Source organism: Pteropus alecto, unplaced genomic scaffold (assembly GCF_000325575.1).
Source record: "Pteropus alecto unplaced genomic scaffold, ASM32557v1 scaffold161, whole genome shotgun sequence".
NCBI lineage: Eukaryota > Metazoa > Chordata > Mammalia > Chiroptera > Pteropodidae > Pteropus > Pteropus alecto.
The window spans coordinates 41,881-63,840 of record NW_006432943.1 but is presented as its reverse complement, the minus strand read 5'-3'; the positions used below and the strand labels follow the sequence as shown (position 1 = coordinate 63,840).

The window sequence follows — 21,960 nt, the reverse complement described above, 5'->3', positions numbered from 1 at the left end:
TATGGACCTCACAAAAGAGAGAGCCATCTGTCATCGAGGTCCTGGTTTAGGGACAGAGTTCCCTGATACTTGACATTAGGAGTCTTTCCCCACTCACCCTAAGATAAGGTAAGCCTCTTTGATTTTGGCATGCCATTCAGAAGTAGCCCTATTGATGGTTGAGATGGATTTTCCTACTAACCTGCTGAGAAGTGGGTTCAAAGGTAGAATTAACTTGATTCAAATAAGAGTTATTTAAAAGTTTTCAAACTTAAGAGTCACAGCAGAAATTGCCTGATGTTGGTGAATTGGAGCAAGCTTTTTTTTAAAAAAAGCAAAGAACAAAATTTAGAACCCCTACAGCGTTCATTCCATCATTTACCTTCCAGCAGAGTAGGGCTCCAGCCTCTAAGGTTCTGGGTTCCTGCTTACTACTGCTGTGTTCACAGCTATTTCAAGTCTTTCGACAATGCCCACTACACAGGATCACTGCAGGATTAAATGGCAAACTGTGCCTAGCATGTGGTTAACATTCAATAAAAAGAACTGGTTACCATTCTGTCAGCATAATATCTAGAAGTAGTACTTATTTTTCATAATGATTAAGGCCAAAGTTCATCTAAGTGTTAATTTCAGACAGGTATGTTAACAGCCAAAATAGGTTTATTATGAAAAAAAGAAAGTTATCAGTACATTCTGGATCTCAGTTATCTTATTGAAGTTTCATTAATGGCTTTCTCCTAGCCTACTTCACTTTTCCACTTGGCAAGCTGAACAGGTATAACTTAATTAAAAGAACAAACGGCTATTTCAAAATAAGTTAGAAGCTTACTGTAACAGACTGTACACGTTCTAGTGTCATTCTCACAGATACTCTAGTAGAGTGCTACTGCAGTATGGGTAATGTATAGAGAGAAATCTAAGTTACATTCTTTAAATGTTTTGGAAAGCAGGTATTTTTGCCTCAGATATGTCTTTACATCAACTAAATGTTGAACATAGTCTAACAGTAATTGTATTTTGATTTTCTGTATTAGAAGAAGGTATTTGATGGGGAAGAGGGAGAAATTTATTGTAGGAATATCTTCTGTGCAATTTTCTTATGTGGTATAGAATCTAGAGTATAATCTTCCTTAAACAGATTGTCACATAATCCTTGTGATCTGCAGTGGCATTGACTTGTTCAATAAGTCAAGAGTTTAGGACAGCACCTGACACATGTTGAATAAATATTAGTTTCTGTTTAGAAATGATCAAAATCTTTCACTATGAAGTATCTGAATCTAAATGTGGTTCATTTGTTATATTTCACAGAGGTCAGTGACTCTGATTTATGTTTTTTGAGTATGAACTTTCTGATATAAGGACCAAAGTTCTTTATATCAGATGAATGTATCTAACATAGTCTTGAAAACATTTTTCTATACTAGAAATCCAACAAACCTACTTATTTTTTCAATTTATAGGTCTAGTCTTATATTACCATCTCTCTGTGCCTCACTCTCATCTGAGAAATTTCCAGACAGTAAAAAAATAAAGATCTTTAATTACATAATCTGTTTTTCTTTATTTTGACGGTTAAGCCATGTTCTGTTCAAAATAAAAAGATGGAATCACCACAGGTTTAAGTTTGATCCATTTCTTATTGTTGCCACTTTGGGTACATTCTTCCAATTCTCTGCTTTAAATCCCAATGATACTTTTTTACTTGCAGCAAGTGTCCACCTTGTGCTGAAATGTCTGGCATTAGAACATAAGGTATCTCTCTGGAATCAGAGTGGTAATGTATAGGATGAAATATTTGAGTGACATATTTTATATCATGTGAAATTCATTGTGAAATGCCACTAGATATAGTCATTATATTTAGAGAGCTTGAAGTTTTTATGTATAATAGAAAAAGGAAATGTGAATAGTATAAAATTTAAGTGTGATTAAAAATAAAAATATATCTTAAACATTTACAGTGCAAATTTTGCAAAGCTTTCATATAAACCATAAAATCTTGGAAATTATTGTAAAACTGCTTTTGTTCTTTTTCTCGATTTCCATAAGGTCAATTGCTAAGATATTTCTCTCTTTGTATTACATGACATTAGCTTTCAGTTAAAGAACAGGAATAATAAAGGATACTCCAGAGCCTCAAAAGGTGATATTGAAGAAAAAGATAATCGGGAAAAGCAGAAGTCCAAACATTAAAATTCTGATTAATATTAGATGAAATCAACTTAAACCTGGTAAATCAATTTTCAACAAAACCAAGTACTTATTGTCCTTTAATTTTATATCCAATATTTGCATCAAACTTAATATTCAACTTCCGTTTTAAAACTGTCAGGAAATGATCAGGAAAGATCCTAAAAAAAGATACATGAAAATAATTAGAAAATTAATATTAAGTGCATTTGTAAGCTATCTTCTCTTAAAATACTTATGTTTATCATGTATCATGTCTATGTTCATTTTAAACAAGATTAAAAAGTTTAACATGGTCATTGCTATATGTTCTTGCCAATTAAATCCTTTTCCTTTTCAAAAGGAAAAAAAAGGTTTAACATTCTTAGGGTAGAAGTGACTTGGAATATTGTTTTAAAATAAATATACGCCTATATTTTTCAAAAGATCTAAAAGAGGAAGTGTATGGAACTGAATAGCTGAGACGCTAGAGGATTTAAAAAAATTGACATTGAAAAGGAAGTGAGAATAGCAACTAATTTTATACTTTATAATCCAGAATATTATTAAAATGTTCTGCTTCCCCACCCCCACTAAGAGGCTGGAGAAGCAGAATTGGTTCCCCAGTCAACAGACTTGGTTTTGAGCATAATTCTGAACAAATTATTTAACTTTTGAGTTTAAATTCCTCACATGTAAACAGAAAAATTAACACCCACTCCACAGTGTTCTTTGAAGAATCAATGTGTTAATATAAAATATCTTAAATGATGATAGACAAGTAGGTCTAATTTTTTTCTCCTCACCCTATCCTTAAGAATATTGAGGAACTTGTCACATTCCAATAAGTCTGACAGAAACTAAACAGAATATGTAATTTAGTATACCTATTTTCAGACATCTGTCTAGATGGCATTAATAAAGTTTGGAAATTGAGCACTGAACATTCATAGGGGAAAATCAGGGCAATGATAATAATAGTAGTAATTATAAAAATAGTGGTATATAACATTTATCAAGTATTTATAGTATACTAAACACTTTAAATGCATTATTTTATTTATTCTTTATAGCCCTATAAAGTCTTATTGTTGTCTCCATGTGACAGATGAAGAAACTAAGCTTCAAAGAAGTTAAATAACTCATTCATGTTCATGTTGCAAACAAGTCACACAAACACAGCTTCACCTAACTCCAGAGCACAGACTTTGAGTCTCTATGCTAAAAGTCTAGGAAACAGATTCGTTTATTCGATCATCAAACTGTTTGGTGTCTTTTAGGTGTCCATCAACTCTTCACAGTGCAGGGTATATAGTGATGAAAAACAGGCAAAATTCCTTCTCTCATAGAGTTACATTCTAAAGGAATGTAATCATTGAGTGCTTACTTATGTGATGTGACAAATAAAATGGTAAGCACTTCACAGGTTTTAACTCATTTACTCACCAAGGAGATCTTTGGGTTTTACTCCCTAAACCTCTAAGGTATGTTCAACCACATTTCCTAGAAGAAGGGGCTAAAAAACCCGACACATGTCACTTATGCTTTTGATTTCTTCAATTATTTTTCAGTCTCTAGGTCAGTAATTCTTAAACTATGATCTTTGAACTAACTGCCTGTAGCAGTGGCCAGTTAAAATACAGATTTCTGAGTCCCAACTCAAACATCTTATATTAAAATCTTGAGAGGTGAGATCCAGAAATCTATATTTAAAATTGACTTCCCAAGTGATTCTGATACCACTACCATGTTGGAGGAGCCTGAGTCTGGAGACATGCAGTAAGAGGTGTTTTTGTTTGTTTCTTTGTTTGTTTGTTTGTTTGAGCTATGGCACCTATTCACTTTCTCCTCATTAACTGACCAGTCTCATTGCCACACAGCTTTCTCAGATGAGTAATGAGGCGATGTGTTAAGATAAGCCATTCTTTGCACCAGTGGTTTCCATTGTTGGCTGTACATTAAATCTGAATATGCATACAAATCACCTATGGATCTTATTAAAATATAAATTCTGATTCAGGCGATCAGGAAATTCTGCATTTCTAAAACTCTTGGGTGATGCTAATGCTGATGCTGTTGATCCATGGACCACATTTAAAGCAGCGAGGCTCAAGGATCTCTAAAACTATATAAGATTATTTAGCAATTCCTATGCTGCAGTGTGATTTTGCACAAAATAATACCTCAATGATTATCTTTTGTATATTTAAATGAATATCTAAAACATAACTATGGTCTCTTCTAATATTACTGTCCTACAATTCCGTTATGTAGTAATGCTTAAAAATTGTCTTCATATTCATTCATTTATAAGACAAGACTTCCAGAAATATACAAATTTCTTTCTTAAAAAAAACTTAAAAACCTATGGAAATTATTCAGTTTATTTACCCAACTGCTACACCAATCTTGCTTCAATAATTAATAAATGTACTTTAGAAACTGATGGATTCTTTAAGCCCATTATCTTTATTAACTTAATTTCCTTTAATTGTACTTTATAAAAATTTGGTTTTAATCTGAGTAAAAACATGCATTAGATAAATATTTATAATGCTGACAAACATAACTGTCGCTTACCTTTCCAATATTGTAAAAATTTTTACAGAATATGGAACAAAAATCATTTTCTGCTCAGTCAGGATCCCATTCATCAGCTTGTCTACCACTTCCTCAGGTTCCAAGGGGGGTCCCGAACTGAAATCAGAAGCAGACTTCAGAAACAAATAATTTCACTGATGCTTCAGCTTTAGTTTAGTGCTAAACAAATAAGTTAAATTACCACAGGAACCATAACATTACTGACTTGGAGCATCATAGGTGCTCAAAAATGGTAGCTGCTTTAGCATTAATAATAAGAAGAATAACAACCACCACCACTTACTTAGTGCTTGTCATGTACTGCACATTGTGCTAAACATTCTACACAGCTTATCTCACAAAAGTTTTACAATTACCCTATGAAGGAGAGACCATAGTCCCTACTATGCAAATGAGAAGTATGGAAGTAACTAGGATGCAAAAATAATTTAGCTAGATTAAATCTGACAAATTCACTTTTAAATCTTTAGAAGTCTTGGAATAGAAATCAGATACCATTGTACAAGTTTTATTATATACTAAGACTTTTTTAATGAACAATTTCTAAAGTATTGGAGAATTTAAAATGTAGGAGCCTAGGTCCTTGGTCACCATACGAAACTCTTATATTGTTTTTGATTATTTAACTTTACCACTTTATCAGGTCTTCATTTAATTTTCAGCTGTTACTTAGCTCCATGTTATATCTTCACTGTGTAAACACCCTGGTATATTCACTATTGAATAGTAGGTGGTCCCTAAAAAGTGGCCGTTTTTATCTGGGTGTTAGAATAAGTGCACTTATGATGCAGTTGCACAAAATTTGGTCCTGAATTTTTAAGATTTCACTAATGACTTAGAAAAAAATGATTCATAATTAAATACAGTCATGACATTTGCCAATGTCATCAAACTGTTTGACGACTAACATTTTGGGGAGGCAGATTTTAAATGATGTGACTAGTTAAGAGAAGTGAGACAAAAAGAATTGGATGAGACTCCTTAAAAATGAATACAGAATTGTTCATTCAGAAAAAAATAGCAATAAAGTAAAAGTGGGATAAATGAGCACAATAATTGGATACCTGAAGGAGAACAAAACATAAAACATATATGATATAATTTTTCATTCTCAGCATAGATTGGTCATTTATTAGAATGCTGTGTTCATCCCAGGACTCTGAAACAATAGTGTTTCATATGAAGAGTTTGGAGATGTGACAGGAGAGGAAATACAACAGTGAAAGTGATGGCTTTGGCCAATGGAGGTAAAAATGAAAGGCGATGGAAACTTGAAGAAGACTAAGTTGTCTTTTAACCTGTGGCATAGGTGGGGTGTTTGATCATCTAACTTTACCACTTAAGTAGCTTAATAATTTTAGGAAAGAAATTTCTACTCTTTAAAGTTCAGGTTTTGGTTTTTGTGTTTAATTTGAAAAATGGGGATAATTCAGTGGTATGCTGGTAAATGTTTCACTGGCTCTCAAGGAGACAGAATTACCAGTTTTGTAGCATTTTCCAATTTCTATGGTGTAAATACTCCCTTCATGGCCAATTTCAAGTTACCAACATGGTGTTACTGAATGAGTATTATCCACCACACTCCATTGGTAATGTGAGGAAACAGATTTCGTTAAATATATTACATGTAGGAGAGTAGATGTTTTAAAAGAATGTTCAACAAAAATAATTCTTGGTCGTCAAAAAAATTAATCAGAACATCCAATTACACTTAAGCTAATAAATCCAGATTATGCTACATTGTCTATATTACTAATTGGAAAGAGATAACTTATTTGAGAGAAAAACATTTCATTAAAAATTGTTCATATACCTAACAGGAGTCCCAAAATACATGAAGCAAAAAACTGACAAGACTGAAGCATAAAATTGACAGACCTGAAGGGAGAACATAGACAATTTAACAATAAAAGTTGGAGACATTAATCCCGCTTTTAATGATGGATTGAACTGGACAAAAGATAACAAAGAAATAGAAGACTTGAAAAACAATATAAATCATCTAGACCTAGCAGCATTTATAGACAACGCCACTCAACAACAGCAGAATACATATTCTTCTCAAGGGCACAAGGAACATTCTCCAGGACAGATCACGTGTTATACCACAAAACAAGCCGTGTTAAATTGAAGAAGATTAAAATCAAAGTATGTTCTCTGATCACAATGGAATGAAATTAGAAATCAATAATAGAAGGAAAATTGGAAAATTCAGAAATATGTGGGAATTAACTGATGAGACAAAGGAAAAAAATCCCAGGAAATTAGGAAATACTTTGAGATGAATAAAAAGATATAACATACAACATTTATGAGATGCAGCAAAAGCAGTGTTCAGAGGGAAATTTATAGCTACAAATGCCTACATGAAAAATGAAGAAAGATCTCAAATCAATAGCCTAACTCAGATTATGCTGTTATAACCTTTACAGTAAACCAGTTTCTTTGCAGTGTGTTAGGTGTGTAAATATAAGAACAAATAAACTACATCATTTGTGTGATTTAAAACAGAATTTAAATTCCAATATTAATATGATACAAATTATTTTGAATCAGTCATTTAGAAGTCAGTTCAGTTTCCTTCTTTCAGAAAGGCTGTCCTCTGTGTAAAGAAGACAAAGTTTGGTCTGAATCCAGTTCTGCTACTTACAGGCAAGTTACTCGACAAGTAAGCAACTATTGTTGTGAGGTTTAAGAAAATTACTGATTTTATTCAGTGCCCCAAATATAAACTAGAATAAGATCTCTCTGTCCCCTAATTAGAAGAACTAAGTTTCTAGATTAAAACCAACCTCACATTGGCATCCATTCTAGTATGAGCCTAATCTTCAAAGGGGTTTATACGACAGGCCCAAGCCCTAGATGCTTCTTTAGCCAGGTTATATTCCCGTGACTAGGCTAGAATCACACCACCTTCTATTTATACTTTCTTCCTATAGCAAGCTTCCATTATTTTTTTATTGTACTAGTAGAGCCTTGCCAAGAAAGGGCACCCTTGCCCACAGGAAGGTTAGCTTGTGCAGCCTGGTCCTAGGGATTAAGGTAAAAAATTCAATTACAATTTTAAAAAATATGGTGCCTCTTTTTAACTGCTGAAAGACGGTCTGAATGAAAAACTTGACTCAAACATTATTTTGGTATCTAGATCCTGAAAATAATGGGAGAAATTGGCAAATTTTATCCTTGGGAATGCCACTTACCTTTTCCTTTGACATTCCCTTTCAGTTTTAGTGAACTCTTTTAATTAATTAATTAATTTTTATTGAAATATAGTTGACATATCATATTGTGTTAGTTTAAGGTGTACAATGTGTTGATTTGGTACATGTATATATTGCAAACCCTAGCGTTACCTAACACCTCCATCCCATCACATAACTATCATTTCTTTTTTGTGGTGGGAACAGTTAAGATCTAATTTCTTAGTAACTTTGAAGTTTTTAATACAGTATTGTCTATAATCATAATGCTGAGGGAAGTAAGCAGTTTACCTACTGCTTCCAGAATCCCATGTGTAACATATGCCAGTTATATAAAATTCAGACATTTGATCTGTACCTAGGGAGATGTCTAGAAGTATGTTCACCAAAATGTTAAGAGTAGTTTCCACAGGGTAGAGGGTTTTAAGAAAATCTAAAAAGGGACTTTCTTATTTGTATTTTTCTGTATGTTGGAATTTTTAAAAGTATATATTATGTTTATAAAGACATTAAAGCTATGCCCAAAGAGCGGAAACACTAAAAATTAACCTCAGAGCGGATCCTTATAATTTTATTTTTTAACCAAGGAAAGACCATGGTCTGGTACTCATTTTGGAAGATAATCTCTAGATTACCAACAGAAACTGTTTTCCACATTGTAGTCCTGGGTTCTCTCTATCAGAATTACCTATGATGTGTGGTAAACACACGTAGTCCCAGGTTTCCATCCCCACCACTACCCTGTCCCACCCAATAAATCAACATCTCTGGGCTGGGGCTCCTATGTGGTTCCCAAGCATCCCTGGTGAAATGTATGTACACTTAAGTCTAAGATCCACTGCTTGGGGGAAGAAAAAAAGGGAAGATTAGCAAGTTCACCTGTGTCATTCATATTTACATTTATATATATTCACCGTCTCTCTTTGTCTCTCCATCTGTTTTCCCACAATCTACAAAAGCTGAAATTGAGATGAGCCAAGGGCATGGAATATCAGGTGTTTTAAGGATTAAAACACTTAGGAAAATCCACAGAATGGCTCATATTCATGCAATTGCCAATCCTTTTATCTCCATTTCTGTCTCAACTAACCTGGTACTTGGGTTTTTGATGAAGCCAGTATTAATGAAATTAGGGCAAAGACATGTTGTTTTGACTCCGGTTCTTTCCAAGGCAGCAAGTTCTGCAGTCAAAGTTTTATGAAATCCAATAGCAGCAAACTTGCTTGAACTGAAAATAAACACAGAGAGGTCACAAAATAATTCAAGAAAGCTGCTGCATCTATTTAATTCAGATATCTGTTTTCTTTAGGTAAGTGTGGGCCTCTGTTCGGCAGCATGGCCAGCACCTGAATTTCAGACCTACTGAATCAGAATCTGTATTCCAGAAGATTCTCGGGTAATTTACAGGCACAGGAAAGTCTAAAAAACACTGACATAGAATATTTACTGCATTCCAACATCATTTATCAGAGTGACAACTGAGCAGGTTGAAATGTCTTGTTAGGAAAATTGGTAGGGTATTCGTTTTGTTGTCGCTATTTCCATAAAATTTAATGACACTGTAGGCTGCTCATTATTTACTTTAATGGAATTCACTTGCCAACAGGGGAGCCTGCCTGAGACTTTAATTGCAGAGGCAAAAAATTCCTTTTTTGGCCTCTTGTGTTCCTGGCAACTAAAAGAGTCCAACAATAATGGATAAATTAAATAAATAGTCGCATATATGTACAGTGGCATACCATGCAGGAATTGAAAGTGATGTTGCACATGAATATTAATTAACATACAAAATGTTCATTTTAAACTTAAATAAAAGCAATTTTTTTGTATGTAGATTTTTTTAAATGTATGACTATATATCGGTATTTAAAATGTCCTAAAAAGTTATAACAAATGCTTATTATGGTTATTTCTGCATGGTGAGATTATCAGTAAGTTTTCTTTTTCTAAAATATATTTTCTGATTTTTCCTAAGTGAACCAAAAGTGCGGGAATATATTAAAACTCAGAGTTAATGTACCTGAGCATGTGAAAAGAATTTTATATTTTTGAACTTCAAGGTGAATTTATTTTTAGACATGAATATATATATGTATATACACACACACACACATATATACACATATGTATATAAGAAAGCTAAAAATGAGTGGATTTTTTCCCCATACTTTGTAATATTACATCAAATTTCTTATTCTTAATAATCTGAATTAATATTTCTTATTCCAAATTATTCTTTTAAAGAACATTTCATTACAAGTTAATGATCAGGTCTCAATTTTGCCACATCTATACATACTGCTAACTTTCATGCTTGTAAATTGGCTATTTGAGTTGATAAGATACATTAGCCAGAGTTTTGTGGTACCAAATATTTTTCTTTTTAAAATGAAGATACTTTTAAACAAAATACTTAGCAAGCAGCAAAACAATATAATCAAAAGATTAACCTCATTATGAATTCAGTTCTTTCAATATGCATTTTTCACATTAATCTTTAAAACTATTGAAATATGACTCCAAAAGAAATTTAAATATTTTTTTTCTAATATAGAAATGGATTCTGTAATGGATTCTTTTGCTATGGCTGCAACTCAGGACAATGATAGCTGAGGGCTGGATTATAGGGAAAAAATAAAAAGATTACTCTAGGTCCTCTCTTATTTCATTCTAACAAACAAGAGCCATAGCATATACGATTAATTCCACTAGGGCAAAGCATTCTAGAAGCTAAAATGAGAGGAGGGACTTTACCATATTGTGTGAATATAGGCAAGTGGAATTGAACATACCCAACAGGTACCCTCCTGTCACTGAACACTTGCAGGATTTCAGATTCTATGCTAAGTGCATTACATTATGATTTAAACTTTATAGCACCCTGATGAGTTAGTTAAGTTATGAGTTAGCCTGTTATGGATGAGGAAAATAATGCACAGAGAAATTGAGTAACTTGTCAAAGGTCACATAAAATTACTAAGTCAAGATTACTAAGTCAAAATTGAGTCAAGATTCATAGTAATCCTATTCTGGAAACAACCCAAATGTTCATCAACAGTAGTATGGATAAAAAATGATCTAAAAAAATAAAATAAATAAAATAATTTAAAAAAAACGATTTAGTCACAGAATGCAATGCTATAAAGGCATGAAAATGATTAAACTATACCTATCAACAATGACATGGATAAATCTCACAAAATAGTGTGATTTTATGTACATAAAGATCAAAAATAGGCAAAATTAATCAATGGTGTTACAAGTCAATATAAGAGTTAACTTTAAGAAGGAAAGAGGGATTGGTGAATGGGAAGAGTTCCCAAAAAAGCTTCCGGAGTCTTGTAATGTCCTATTTTTTGACCTGTGTTGTAGTTAAATAGATGTATCTACTTTGCAATAACTCATTGAGCTCTTTACTCATGATCTCTGCAGTTTTATAAATGTATGTTATACTTCAATAAAAAATTTGTTTTAGAAAGCAACACCTGAGTTTAATAACAGCTGATAAACATTGCTTTCTACTGGGAGAAGTCTTAGTGAATCTCTGTGAAAGTTCTACCATCGATCAGATGCAGAGCAAAAACTAAATTGAAGATACTGTGGTCAATAAGGACCAAAGACTGTGACAGCTCAGGCCAGGGATAGCTAAGGATCCAAACAGAAGTTCTGCGAGGGCAAGCAAACCATAGATCTGTCCCAAAGCTGGAAATATACAGCTCGTGTAGGTGCAACCTTGCCTTTTAGCCTAAAGGGCATCTTCGTGTAAATTAGAAAAGGCCATTCCTCTTCTCAAGCTAATTTACTGCCATTTGCAGGAAAATCATTGAACTCTAAAAGGACCTGACTGTGAACAGTGCATCCTAGAATTGTGCAGTGCACAATTTGTACAACTGTGTATATCACTCCTGCTTTGACAAGTACTCCATGAGAGCTTTTACTTCTGTTGAAAGCACCATCACTAGTCACCAAAATAAATTTGTTCCGTACACAAAGTATGCTCTCTCTTGGTTCTCACTGTAAACACTCAGTGGGGTAGAATCAAATCAGAATCAAGAGCTACAGTATTTACTATAGCCCTGTTGAATTCTCTGATACTCTTTGCTTACCTGGAGAATACGATAGAATTTGGCAGGGCAGGAATGTTATATAGTAGACTAGCAGCAGCACCTGCAACTATCTTCATCAAGGAAGTGAAATAAATACCAGATTGTATTAATTCTTGATGGCTAAGGGCTAATCAGCTAATTTAAATCAGCTTTGAAAGAGATAAGACACAATCTGTACACTATAGGTCTGGTCTTTCTCTGACTGCTTCAGCAGTTATTTTATTCTTTTTTAAAAAAACTCAATCCATGTCTATATTTATTTTTTAAACTATTATAAAACAAATATATGTTCAGAAAGGAAAAAGGAAAGAAAACAGATGAACAAAAGAACAAAATAAATCTTATTTTTCTTGCTATTACCTAAGAATAACCATTCTCTAGGTGTGGTTAGAATAAACGGTTCGATACACTTTCTTGCAAACTTTTAAAATGCAAGAATATATATATGTGTGTGTATATATATATATATATATATGCACACACATATATATATATATATATATATCTCAAAGTTACCAATCCATGCCTGTTTATTTATTTATACACATATCTATAGCTACATATACAACTATATAGTTTCTAGCATTTAGATACATAATCCCAAAAGAGCACAATGGTAGAAAACAAATTTGAGCATTATTTGTATGTATATTTACATAATCATAAGTCAACATTTTTAAGAATTATTTGTAAAGTATAGAAATAGCCAAGAACTGTTGGGGTGTATGCAACCAGGAGGATCGCCTTGGCTGCAGTGGCCTCAATGATCAGTTCTTTACAGTATACAGTGGGGCACATTACTTAGCCCTGCTTGCTATAGTATGTTCTTCAATTATTACAATAGTGTTTTTTTTTTAATGGATAAATATTACAGGTCTTTTTATAACAATTTCATTGTTTGGATGCTTTTAATGTTTAGAATCCCACATTATATTCTCTTGTCTTCACATTATTTTATTTCCACAACAATACATTATTTAAAATTATTAATACTAACTTCTGTTCCTGGTACAAAACTATTGCTCTTATTTTGTAATTCCTTGCTGCTTAAAGGGATGAGAAATGCTTTAAGCAGTTGGTTTCTAACTGGATAATTTCCCTGCAGCCACCTCTGAGAACAGTCAACATAGGAGGGGATTAATGGTTAATAATGGTGTTACATAAGCCACTTTGCGCAACTTTGTGCCTATTTCAGCAACTTCAACTCTACATCATTAACTATAATGCTCATTAGACAGGTAAGAAACCAAACACAAGTTAAGCTTAGGAACCAATGAAGGAAACACATGTTCACTTACCAATAAGCCATTAAAAAAGGGATCCCTACATAACCGGCTCCTGAAGCCACGGTAACAATATGGCCATGATTACACTTCATCATCGCTGGAAGAAAGGCCTTTGTAGTCTAGAAATAGTTGTTATTAAGAGAGAAAAGAAATATTGTTATTTCTGATTCACAGACCCCTTGAAAACACTTTGAAACAAACGTGTACTTTGTTAACAGTGTTCCTGGAAGAAATGAAAAAACCTAGATTAATTGCCAAATGTGGCAACATACAGCAACTGGATAGGATGCCCAGACTAGAAAAATTAAGCTAAACAATAGATACTGAAAACTTCGGGCAACCATCCCATTTAAATTGTGAACAAGTTAGGGCTCCAGAGTATAGTGGTTAGCACATCTGCTTTGCATGCAGAAAGTCCTGGGTTCACGCCCCAGGTGGAGCCACAGACCAGAACCCGGGTACCCTGGGCCTTGGGGTGCCAGGCCCTGGGTGCATGCCATGAGCGTGTGGGAAGAGACGCCCCACCTTCAGAGATCCAGTTCTTCAGGGGAAACAGGAATATCCATAGGTCAGGGGTAGAAATGCGGGTGGAATTAAAGAGGGGGAAATAAATAAATTGTGAACAAGTTATGTCCACTGATCTTCTCCCTTTTGTCACTGATATCATCTATCATCTCATACACTGAATAGGTATAATAATGTAGAGTTATCAAAAAAATTTACATTTAATGTGAAATTGTTAGAAAACAGTTTGGTTATATCATCAAAATACCGAAGAACAGTAATCTTCTCATCGTCACTGAATATTTATACAATAAATACTTACTGAGCACCTATTACATGATGGGGATTCAGAAGCAGGTAAGACAATACCTTATATTCTAATGGAGGCAGAAAGATAGGCCCATTCATAAATCATAAAAATACAGACAGATGTCAGTAACTTGGAAATATTAACATGATACTGCATTTTTATCAATTGACTCCGATATTCTTTTGAGATTATTCATCCCAAACTGGCTATTTGGCAATAATTAGGCCACGCACGCACACACACACACACACACACACACACACACACACAATGTTGAATGGTGAGTTGTTTATAAAGTTTACAACTTTGAGGCCAGGATACAACAGGAAAACTGGTCTCATGAGAATCTGAAAGATAACTGAGTTCACCTTTTATAAAATCACAGATGACTCAGAAGGTACCTAATCCCTACTTCATCTCTAAACATGATCACACAGAGATGCGAGACTCTAGCTTAGAATTAAAACATATATAATACCTCATGTTTATTTATTTATTATTTTTTTGAGGGGGAGGAAGAATAATTGATGAATTTTGGTCCTAGCATGAAAAATGATCTCTTTGTATGTTATCCCTGGTATCTGAAAAAAACTTTAGTGTCGAGTTGATTTGATACATCTATGTCTACTGAAAGCTCCACTTTAAATTTAATCTTAGAGTCTTACAAAAGGCATTTTTTTTGGTAAAAGAAATCATACTTACCCAGAAATGTGCAAATACATTAACTTCAAATGTCTTTTCAATCTCAGGGTCTTGTGTAGCAAACAAATCTGATGTATAGACCACACCAGCATTATTTATTAAAATACTAACATCTCCAATTTCTGCCTTCACCTTTAAAAATAAAGAAAAATATTTGCATCATTAAGAGGTATGAAGGTAGTTTTCCATGCAATAACCATTAAAGAAGTATCTGTTTATCCATAAGCTGTTGGAAAAAAATTTTGACTCCATGTGCCAACATGGAAAAAATAACTTTTAAATTTTAGGTACTTAATTTCAAAACAGCTCTTCCTATAAGTTTGTTAGGTAGAAATTTTCTTTTGCAATTTAGTCTCATGACTTTGCTCTACGGATTATAGCTCAAGAGGCATTTACTAACAAAAATATAACCAGTGACAAATAATCATCATTCATTTTTTAAATACTACTTCAAAAAGTAAGCCAAAAAAAGGTTAAATTAATTTGCAAATGCAGGAACTATTACGGGGAACTATGTAAAACTGATTGCATCATTAAGCTGGCTATATCTTCTATTTATTTTTTTGGTCATTCCGTTCTAATGCTCACCAACCTTTTTCCATCAAGAAGCAGTAGGCTTCTAGCAATGCAAGAATATCTCATTCAGTATTTTTATGTTTTTTTGAGTAACTAAGCTTCTCTGTAGATGCCCCCTAGAATTACAATGCATTTTGTTGTACTTTGTGTTCCAAATGAAAGCTAGCTTCTATTAATAGAGTTATCATTATTTAATGCTGCAGTGTGTTGGGGGAATAAGGGGGAGGTGGCGACTAGCCTATTAAAAACTTTCACATATGTAAGGACTATGCATCTTATATGATTTCATGATCTCATTTAATTCTCACAGCAATTCTACGAGGTAGCAACTCTCAATATGCCCATTTTAAAGATGAGAAACATGAAACATAGAATGGCTAACTTTCTTGCCAAAGGTCACATGACTGGGACTCTTTCAGATTTTCTGACTGCAGAGCCCAAGACGAGTTTCAAACCTCAAACAGAAAGGAAGCCAGGAGGGGAAGGCCCATCAGCACCCCAGTAGGACACGAGTGTGCCATGGAGAAGCCTCCCCAGCCAGAACTGAATTTCATCAGGTTGTATTTAAATTATGAAAGAATCAAGCTAAGTTATCTGGTCCTTGATCAACATTATGTGTACCTATATCCACACCTCTAGCACAATATGAAAACTGCTGTTCAGAATAATGCTCCTAAGTTATTTAGAAAAACAGGATATTTTATGCGGTTTGAATGATGAAGCTGCTGTAACTCTTCCAAAAACATCACGAATCAAAATATACGTTACTGTTTTATATTGCCAAAGTACTTGCCCAGACCCTTTTGACCCTTCCTTCATCTTTGAGCTCCTCCATCATCGCCTATTGTCTCCCTGGAATATGAATATCTGGTTGCACATTTCTTAATAATGGAAGCAAGCTAAGCATTTAACTGTTTAGTGGCATAAAACTGTCCTGATAACAAAATAGCCACTTAAAAATATCTGATAATCATATGTATTGTGTATACTGTTTGAGCATCGAGTTAGTTCATCTTAGAACAATTTCAGTAAAAATAGTATGGTTAAAATACATGGAATAGGTTCAAATAAAATTATCTTTTCCAGAAAAGCTTATTCCCAGATGAATCTGAAAATGAATATTTTCCATTTAGATAACTAAAGATTTTGGGCTAGTAAATCCCCTTGACAATGGCTAATAACAAAATTATATAGATAATACTGGTGGTTTTATTATAATACTAAGAACTAATTCTTATAGGGTGACTACTGAGTTCTAAGAACTTTATATCATTAATTCACTTAATCCTCATCTTTTTGTGATCCCCCTTTTATAATCGTAGGAAGTCAGGCACAGAGAGGTTGAGTAATTTGTCCAAGGCGACATAGTTACTATTATTGGAAAAGTGCTCATCTCTATGAAGGAGAATAATTGTTAATTTAAGTAAAATAGTTATTGTTAAATGCAGATGTTTCTTACCAATAGGCCTTGATCTTACTGTACTCCTTTCTAGGAAAGCCATTTCTCATCACTAGGCTGGATAATTTTTTTTTTTTAGGCGAGGCAACTCTTGGTTGACCTCACAGATTGCAAGGACCTAGTCAGCTTACGATCCCTCATTTTTTATTGTTTACACCTACAGCACCTGGTCTTCCAAGTGGTCTCCCATCTAAGTACTAACCAGTCCCTACCCTGCTTAGCTTCCAAGATTAGATGGGATCGGGCTTGTTCAGAGTGGCATGGCCGTAGACTGGGTAATTTCTACTTATTCTTTTGACTTAGCTCAAAATGTCCCCAAATCTAAAATTCCTTAAAATTTAAGAGGTTCTCAGGTATGGCAGAATCAGAATCTTTATACCGTACTGAATCAGAATATTCAAGGTGAGGTCCAGGAATGATTATTTGCCCAGGTAATTCTACTGACCTTCCTAACATTATCACATTTGGTTAACAAGTACATGTGTGAGGTCAAAGTGAAATCCCATTATACACAGCACATCTCAGTTGTAAATAGAAGAGGCCAATAATGCTATATAGAAATGGATATATCTATAATTAAGACTGATAAACAGGTTTATCCAAACTCCCTAACCCAGTTTTTTGACTGGGCTTCAGAAGATCGTGTCAGTGATCTGCAGTGTCACATAAGAATTTACCTGTACCAGAATCAGATGGGCAAGCTCTGGGTGTGTATGTAGGGTATAAAATATGTGGATTCTTGGGCCCAGCCCTCTACCTACTGAAAGAAAACCTCTGGGGTGCCTATTTTTTAACAAGCTCCATGGAAGATTCCAGAATACACTTAATTTAGAGAACTTCAGTTCTAGGTTCTAGTTCTGGGTCTGCCATTAGCTAGCTGCATAACCTTGGGCAAATCGCAAAACTTTTGTTAGTTTGTCTGGGTCATGACTGGGTCATCTCCAAAATCCCTTCCAGCTCTGACATGATGATTCTAACCAGATGTAACATTTCACCTTCTTCGCGGAATTGTAAATATCTTCTCGGTTACTGCAGTCTACCACAAAGGCATGAGCCTTTGCACCCAGTCTCCTGCATTCAGCAGCTGTTTCCTCAATTCCATGCTGGAAAAGTAGCAAAGAGGGCAAGGAAAACAAAAGTTATGTGAGTATATTATACCAATAGTTGAAAAGAATTAAGGCTAGTCAGATTCTTTGAACTAGGATCAGGCAAAAATTTACTGACACATTTTTGACAGGGATATAGGCACACTTTGCTCTCAATACTTTAACAAGCTTCTTTTATTTGGAACTGAACTTAAAGCAAGTTTAAAAAAGATAAAAATGTTAAAATATTGGTTTCGTATTCACGAATTTTACATTGTGTGTGTATGTATGTATTATGTATGTGTGTTCCATATCAGGCTTTTAAAAAAATCCTATTAAACTTTTTCTCTGTGTCACTAAAAACTATTCATGGACGTCAATTTTCTGGCTGCAAAATAAATAAGGAGTTAAGTACTATTCATTCATTCATTCATTCATTCCTCCAACATTTTAATGTATAGGTGTCTAGAAGGACTTTGTGGACACAAATATGACTGTCAGAGTCCTGACCTCAGTGGATTCACAGTGTAGTAGAAACATAAAATAAGTATAATATTTAGTAGGACCATATTAAATTATTATTCTTTTGGAATAAGGGATTGAATATTGCCAGTTCAAACTAATAGAGTGGTAAGTATAATATGAGGGCTATACAGAGAGTTATGGGAACACACAGAATGGGCATGTGATGCAATTATAGAAGAGGTACATGAGTTAGATCTTAAGGATGAGTAGAAGAGCCGTGCAAAGAGAGGGGCAGGGCATGCCAGCCAGACTGTAAGCAAAGGGACAGAAAGGAGGAAGTTTCTGTGGGGAAGCACTAGTCAATTGGTATTGCTAGGTCATAAATGCAAGTGGGAATCCAAATTAAAGGGCATTAAATGTCATATTAAGTATGTGTTATTTGGCATATACCTTGTGTCAGACACTGTGCTAAATGCTTTGTATACAGTATTTGGTATAATCCTTCCAGCCCTCTAAAATAAGTATTGTTTTATCTATTTTGAAGAAAAGGAAACTAAAGCTCTCGGAAGTTATCCAAGAAATTGGGTAAGTTATCTACGAAGAAGTAGATTGCTCAGGGGAGCCTGACCACCCTGCTATACCAGACCTTCACCACTTGGACCATACCAGACTAGGCTGGACCTAGTTTGTATCTTTCATTGCACATGTAATTATTTAAAGTCTATTTTCTTTACTAGAGTAAGAGTATAGGACCCTATTCTTGTTTGCCTCTGTGATCTTAATATCTAGGCAACAGATAGTCAAGTAGTATTTGCTGATTGCTACCTCAATCAGTCATACTGGGTTTAGCTCTCATCTAACTTTACATTCCATGAATTCTTGTTCATGCCAAGATGTTAACTAATTGGATGTTAACTAATGTGTAAGGTAAGGCATTTCAGGCCACCAGGTGCTTTCTGGAAACCTGTGTGTATATCAACCACTTGCCAAACATAAGATAAAATTCTAATTCTTCCTCTCTTCCTTAAGCTTACAACTATTCCAGTAAAAATTACATTAAAGACTTCCTTTTTGTTGTGTTTAACTAAAATATGATTTTTAAAAATTACTCTTGTAAATTACTATGGCATAGTAATGTTGCTTTCTGTTGGATATCTTTTAAACTCACTCACCTCAGTAACTGCAAGTAAGATATTTTTCTAAATAGGTACAAACCTCTTACTCTATTAATACACTAGCTAAAACTATTCTTCCCTATGATTAAGATAGAGGGATCAGAGAAATCAGATTCAGGAGAAGATTACAAATTATTGTCAGGGCAAAAAAGTGAAATTTACAATGGCAGTGGGCAGTAACTGAGAATCTTATTATCGTCTAGGTTCATTCATACTGTGCTCATAAACACATTAATTAATCCCTGTTCTCCTCCATCTATAATTCCATAATTTTTTTCTACTTACTTTATAAAGATTCTGTAAGGGGTTGTTGCTTGCAAAATGCATACATATCCACAGATTAAAGTTACCAGGAAGAAAACATAATAAGCAGTATTACCTTATTTATATCCCACAGAACCAGTTTGCTTTTAAGTTTCGCAAATTCATAGGCGGTCAGTCTCCCGATTCCATGTCCAGCTCCAGTAATCAGGACGATTTCTCCAGTGACTGATTTTCTCTTCTTTGGAATAAAAAGCTTCAGGAGAGACTCTAAGGTGAAGACGATCAGTAAGGGCAGAAGCAGGAAGCAGCTGAGAATGAACTGCATCTTGTTGGTTGCTCCAAGGATTTGGTATGCTTTACCAATCACTAATTGTTTCGGGGGTGAGGAGCCGGGAGGGTTAGTACCGTCAAACGCTAACGAGAATAAAAGCCAAAACAAGGAAGGGATCCTTTATCAAAACGAAACAACTCTGAAACTGTCCCTTCCCCTGGGCTGGGCTTGGTTAGGTCCTTTGCAATTGGCTCAAGATGTGTTGAGGAGCGACTGCTTGCTGGCTCAGAAACCTGGGAAGGACAAAGTCGGGAGGGACAAAGTCGAGAGGAGAGGAAGGCTTCCTGGTTCTGGTTTGCGCTGCCCCCGTGAGGCCCGCAGCCAAAGTCGTCTCACTCCCATGTTTCCTATTTCGTGAGCCGACCTTGGAGGGATAGTTGCTGCTTGTTTTCCCAAATTTGATAAATTCCTCTTAAAGGGTAATTGACAGGGTCCGTAGTCCAGATGCTTCTTTGAAACATAATGGTCGCCCTTCACTAGTTAAGTGATGCAAATGTCGTTGCCTGTCTAAATAAGCCTAGGGAAACGCCCCCATAGTTCTGCTCCGGGCTGAGACGACGCTACGTTGCTTTTTGTTTGAGCTAAGCACGACTTTTGGAGGACGGATGAAATTTTGTCCTTTCAGGGACAAGGATAATTAAGACCCAGGAAATATCTGATCATATTAAAGGCAATTGTTTCCACAAGGAAGAGCAGTATTTTGGATAACCTTTTTCATTCAACCTATTAGAATTTGTGAAAGAAACTTGTTACCCTTTCATAATTTTATATTTATTCAGCTTAATAAAGCACTGCCTACAGAATAGATAATAGAATAGAAACTACCATGTCTAAAAATTACTTACATAAGTTTTGGTTTAGTAGCCTATATATCTAAGTATTCAATATATAACTGGTGATTTTTAAAAATCCTAGAGATTGGTTATTGAAAAAAAAAGAAAAGGCCCAGCTCTGGGCTTGTGTGAGAGTTTAATAATTGTCTGTTATGTGTATTTTTTTCAATTAAGTTCTTGACAGTAATTGAATTGGTTTTTTTGCAAGACATTACGGTGCTTGGAACGAGACTTGTCATATGGGTGACTAATGGTCACCCTTTATGTTTAAGAGGTAGGAAGATAACAAGAAAGGAAAGTTCACAGATAATTCATACTCTTCCCACTTAAATACTCCTACCCTGTTATAGGAGATGAAGAGATAGTAACAATTCTGCAAAGGTGAACTCTATAGTGGAGTTCTTGAAAATTCTGAATCTCATCTCCAATTCTTTCCCATGGCCCCCAAACCCAAGTTTACAACAGTACAAACACATGTATAGAAACTACTGTTTCCAGAGCTCTTTTCCACATCTATTATCTCATGTCATTTTCAAAAAGACTCCTAGGAAGTAGAGAGAAAAATTATTTTTCTCCTTATTTTATAAACAAATGAATCAGACTGATTTTTAAAAAGTTCCCATAGCAAGTAAAAATTTGGGACTAGATATAGGTTCAGTGTTCGTTAAATATTTTTTGCCCAACATTTATAGGAAGAAATCACATTTTCCATGGCGACCCAGTCTATGTATATATGTTTGCTTCGTATATGTTGACTTTAACATATGTTGAGGCTCTATTTTCCTATTAAGGAATTGTAATAAGAAAAAAAACGAGTAGTTTTGACTCACTAAGTTATCCAAGGTTCCATTAGAGAAAGAACGCAGTGTTTGGAAGCATTCATACGTGAATCTCATGTGTATGTGACCA

At 34.5% G+C, this 21,960-nt stretch overlaps 1 protein-coding gene and 1 pseudogene across 1 annotated transcript; both read right to left on the bottom strand.

Annotated features, from left to right (window-relative positions):
• Nucleotides 1-1,521: 1,521 nt before the first annotated feature.
• Nucleotides 1,522-20,697, bottom strand: HSD17B11 (hydroxysteroid 17-beta dehydrogenase 11). The gene is made up of 7 exons (XM_006907565.3): nt 20,003-20,697; nt 17,894-18,001; nt 14,864-14,995; nt 13,360-13,466; nt 9,046-9,183; nt 4,735-4,851; nt 1,522-2,336 (listed from the first exon to the last, which is right to left on the bottom strand). The coding sequence occupies exons 1-7, from the start codon at nt 20,210-20,212 to the stop codon at nt 2,246-2,248; spliced, it is 903 nt and encodes a 300-aa protein (XP_006907627.1). The 5' UTR covers nt 20,213-20,697; the 3' UTR covers nt 1,522-2,245.
• LOC112476407 lies at nt 17,053-17,170 on the bottom strand (annotated as a pseudogene).
• Nucleotides 20,698-21,960: the final 1,263 nt, after the last annotated feature.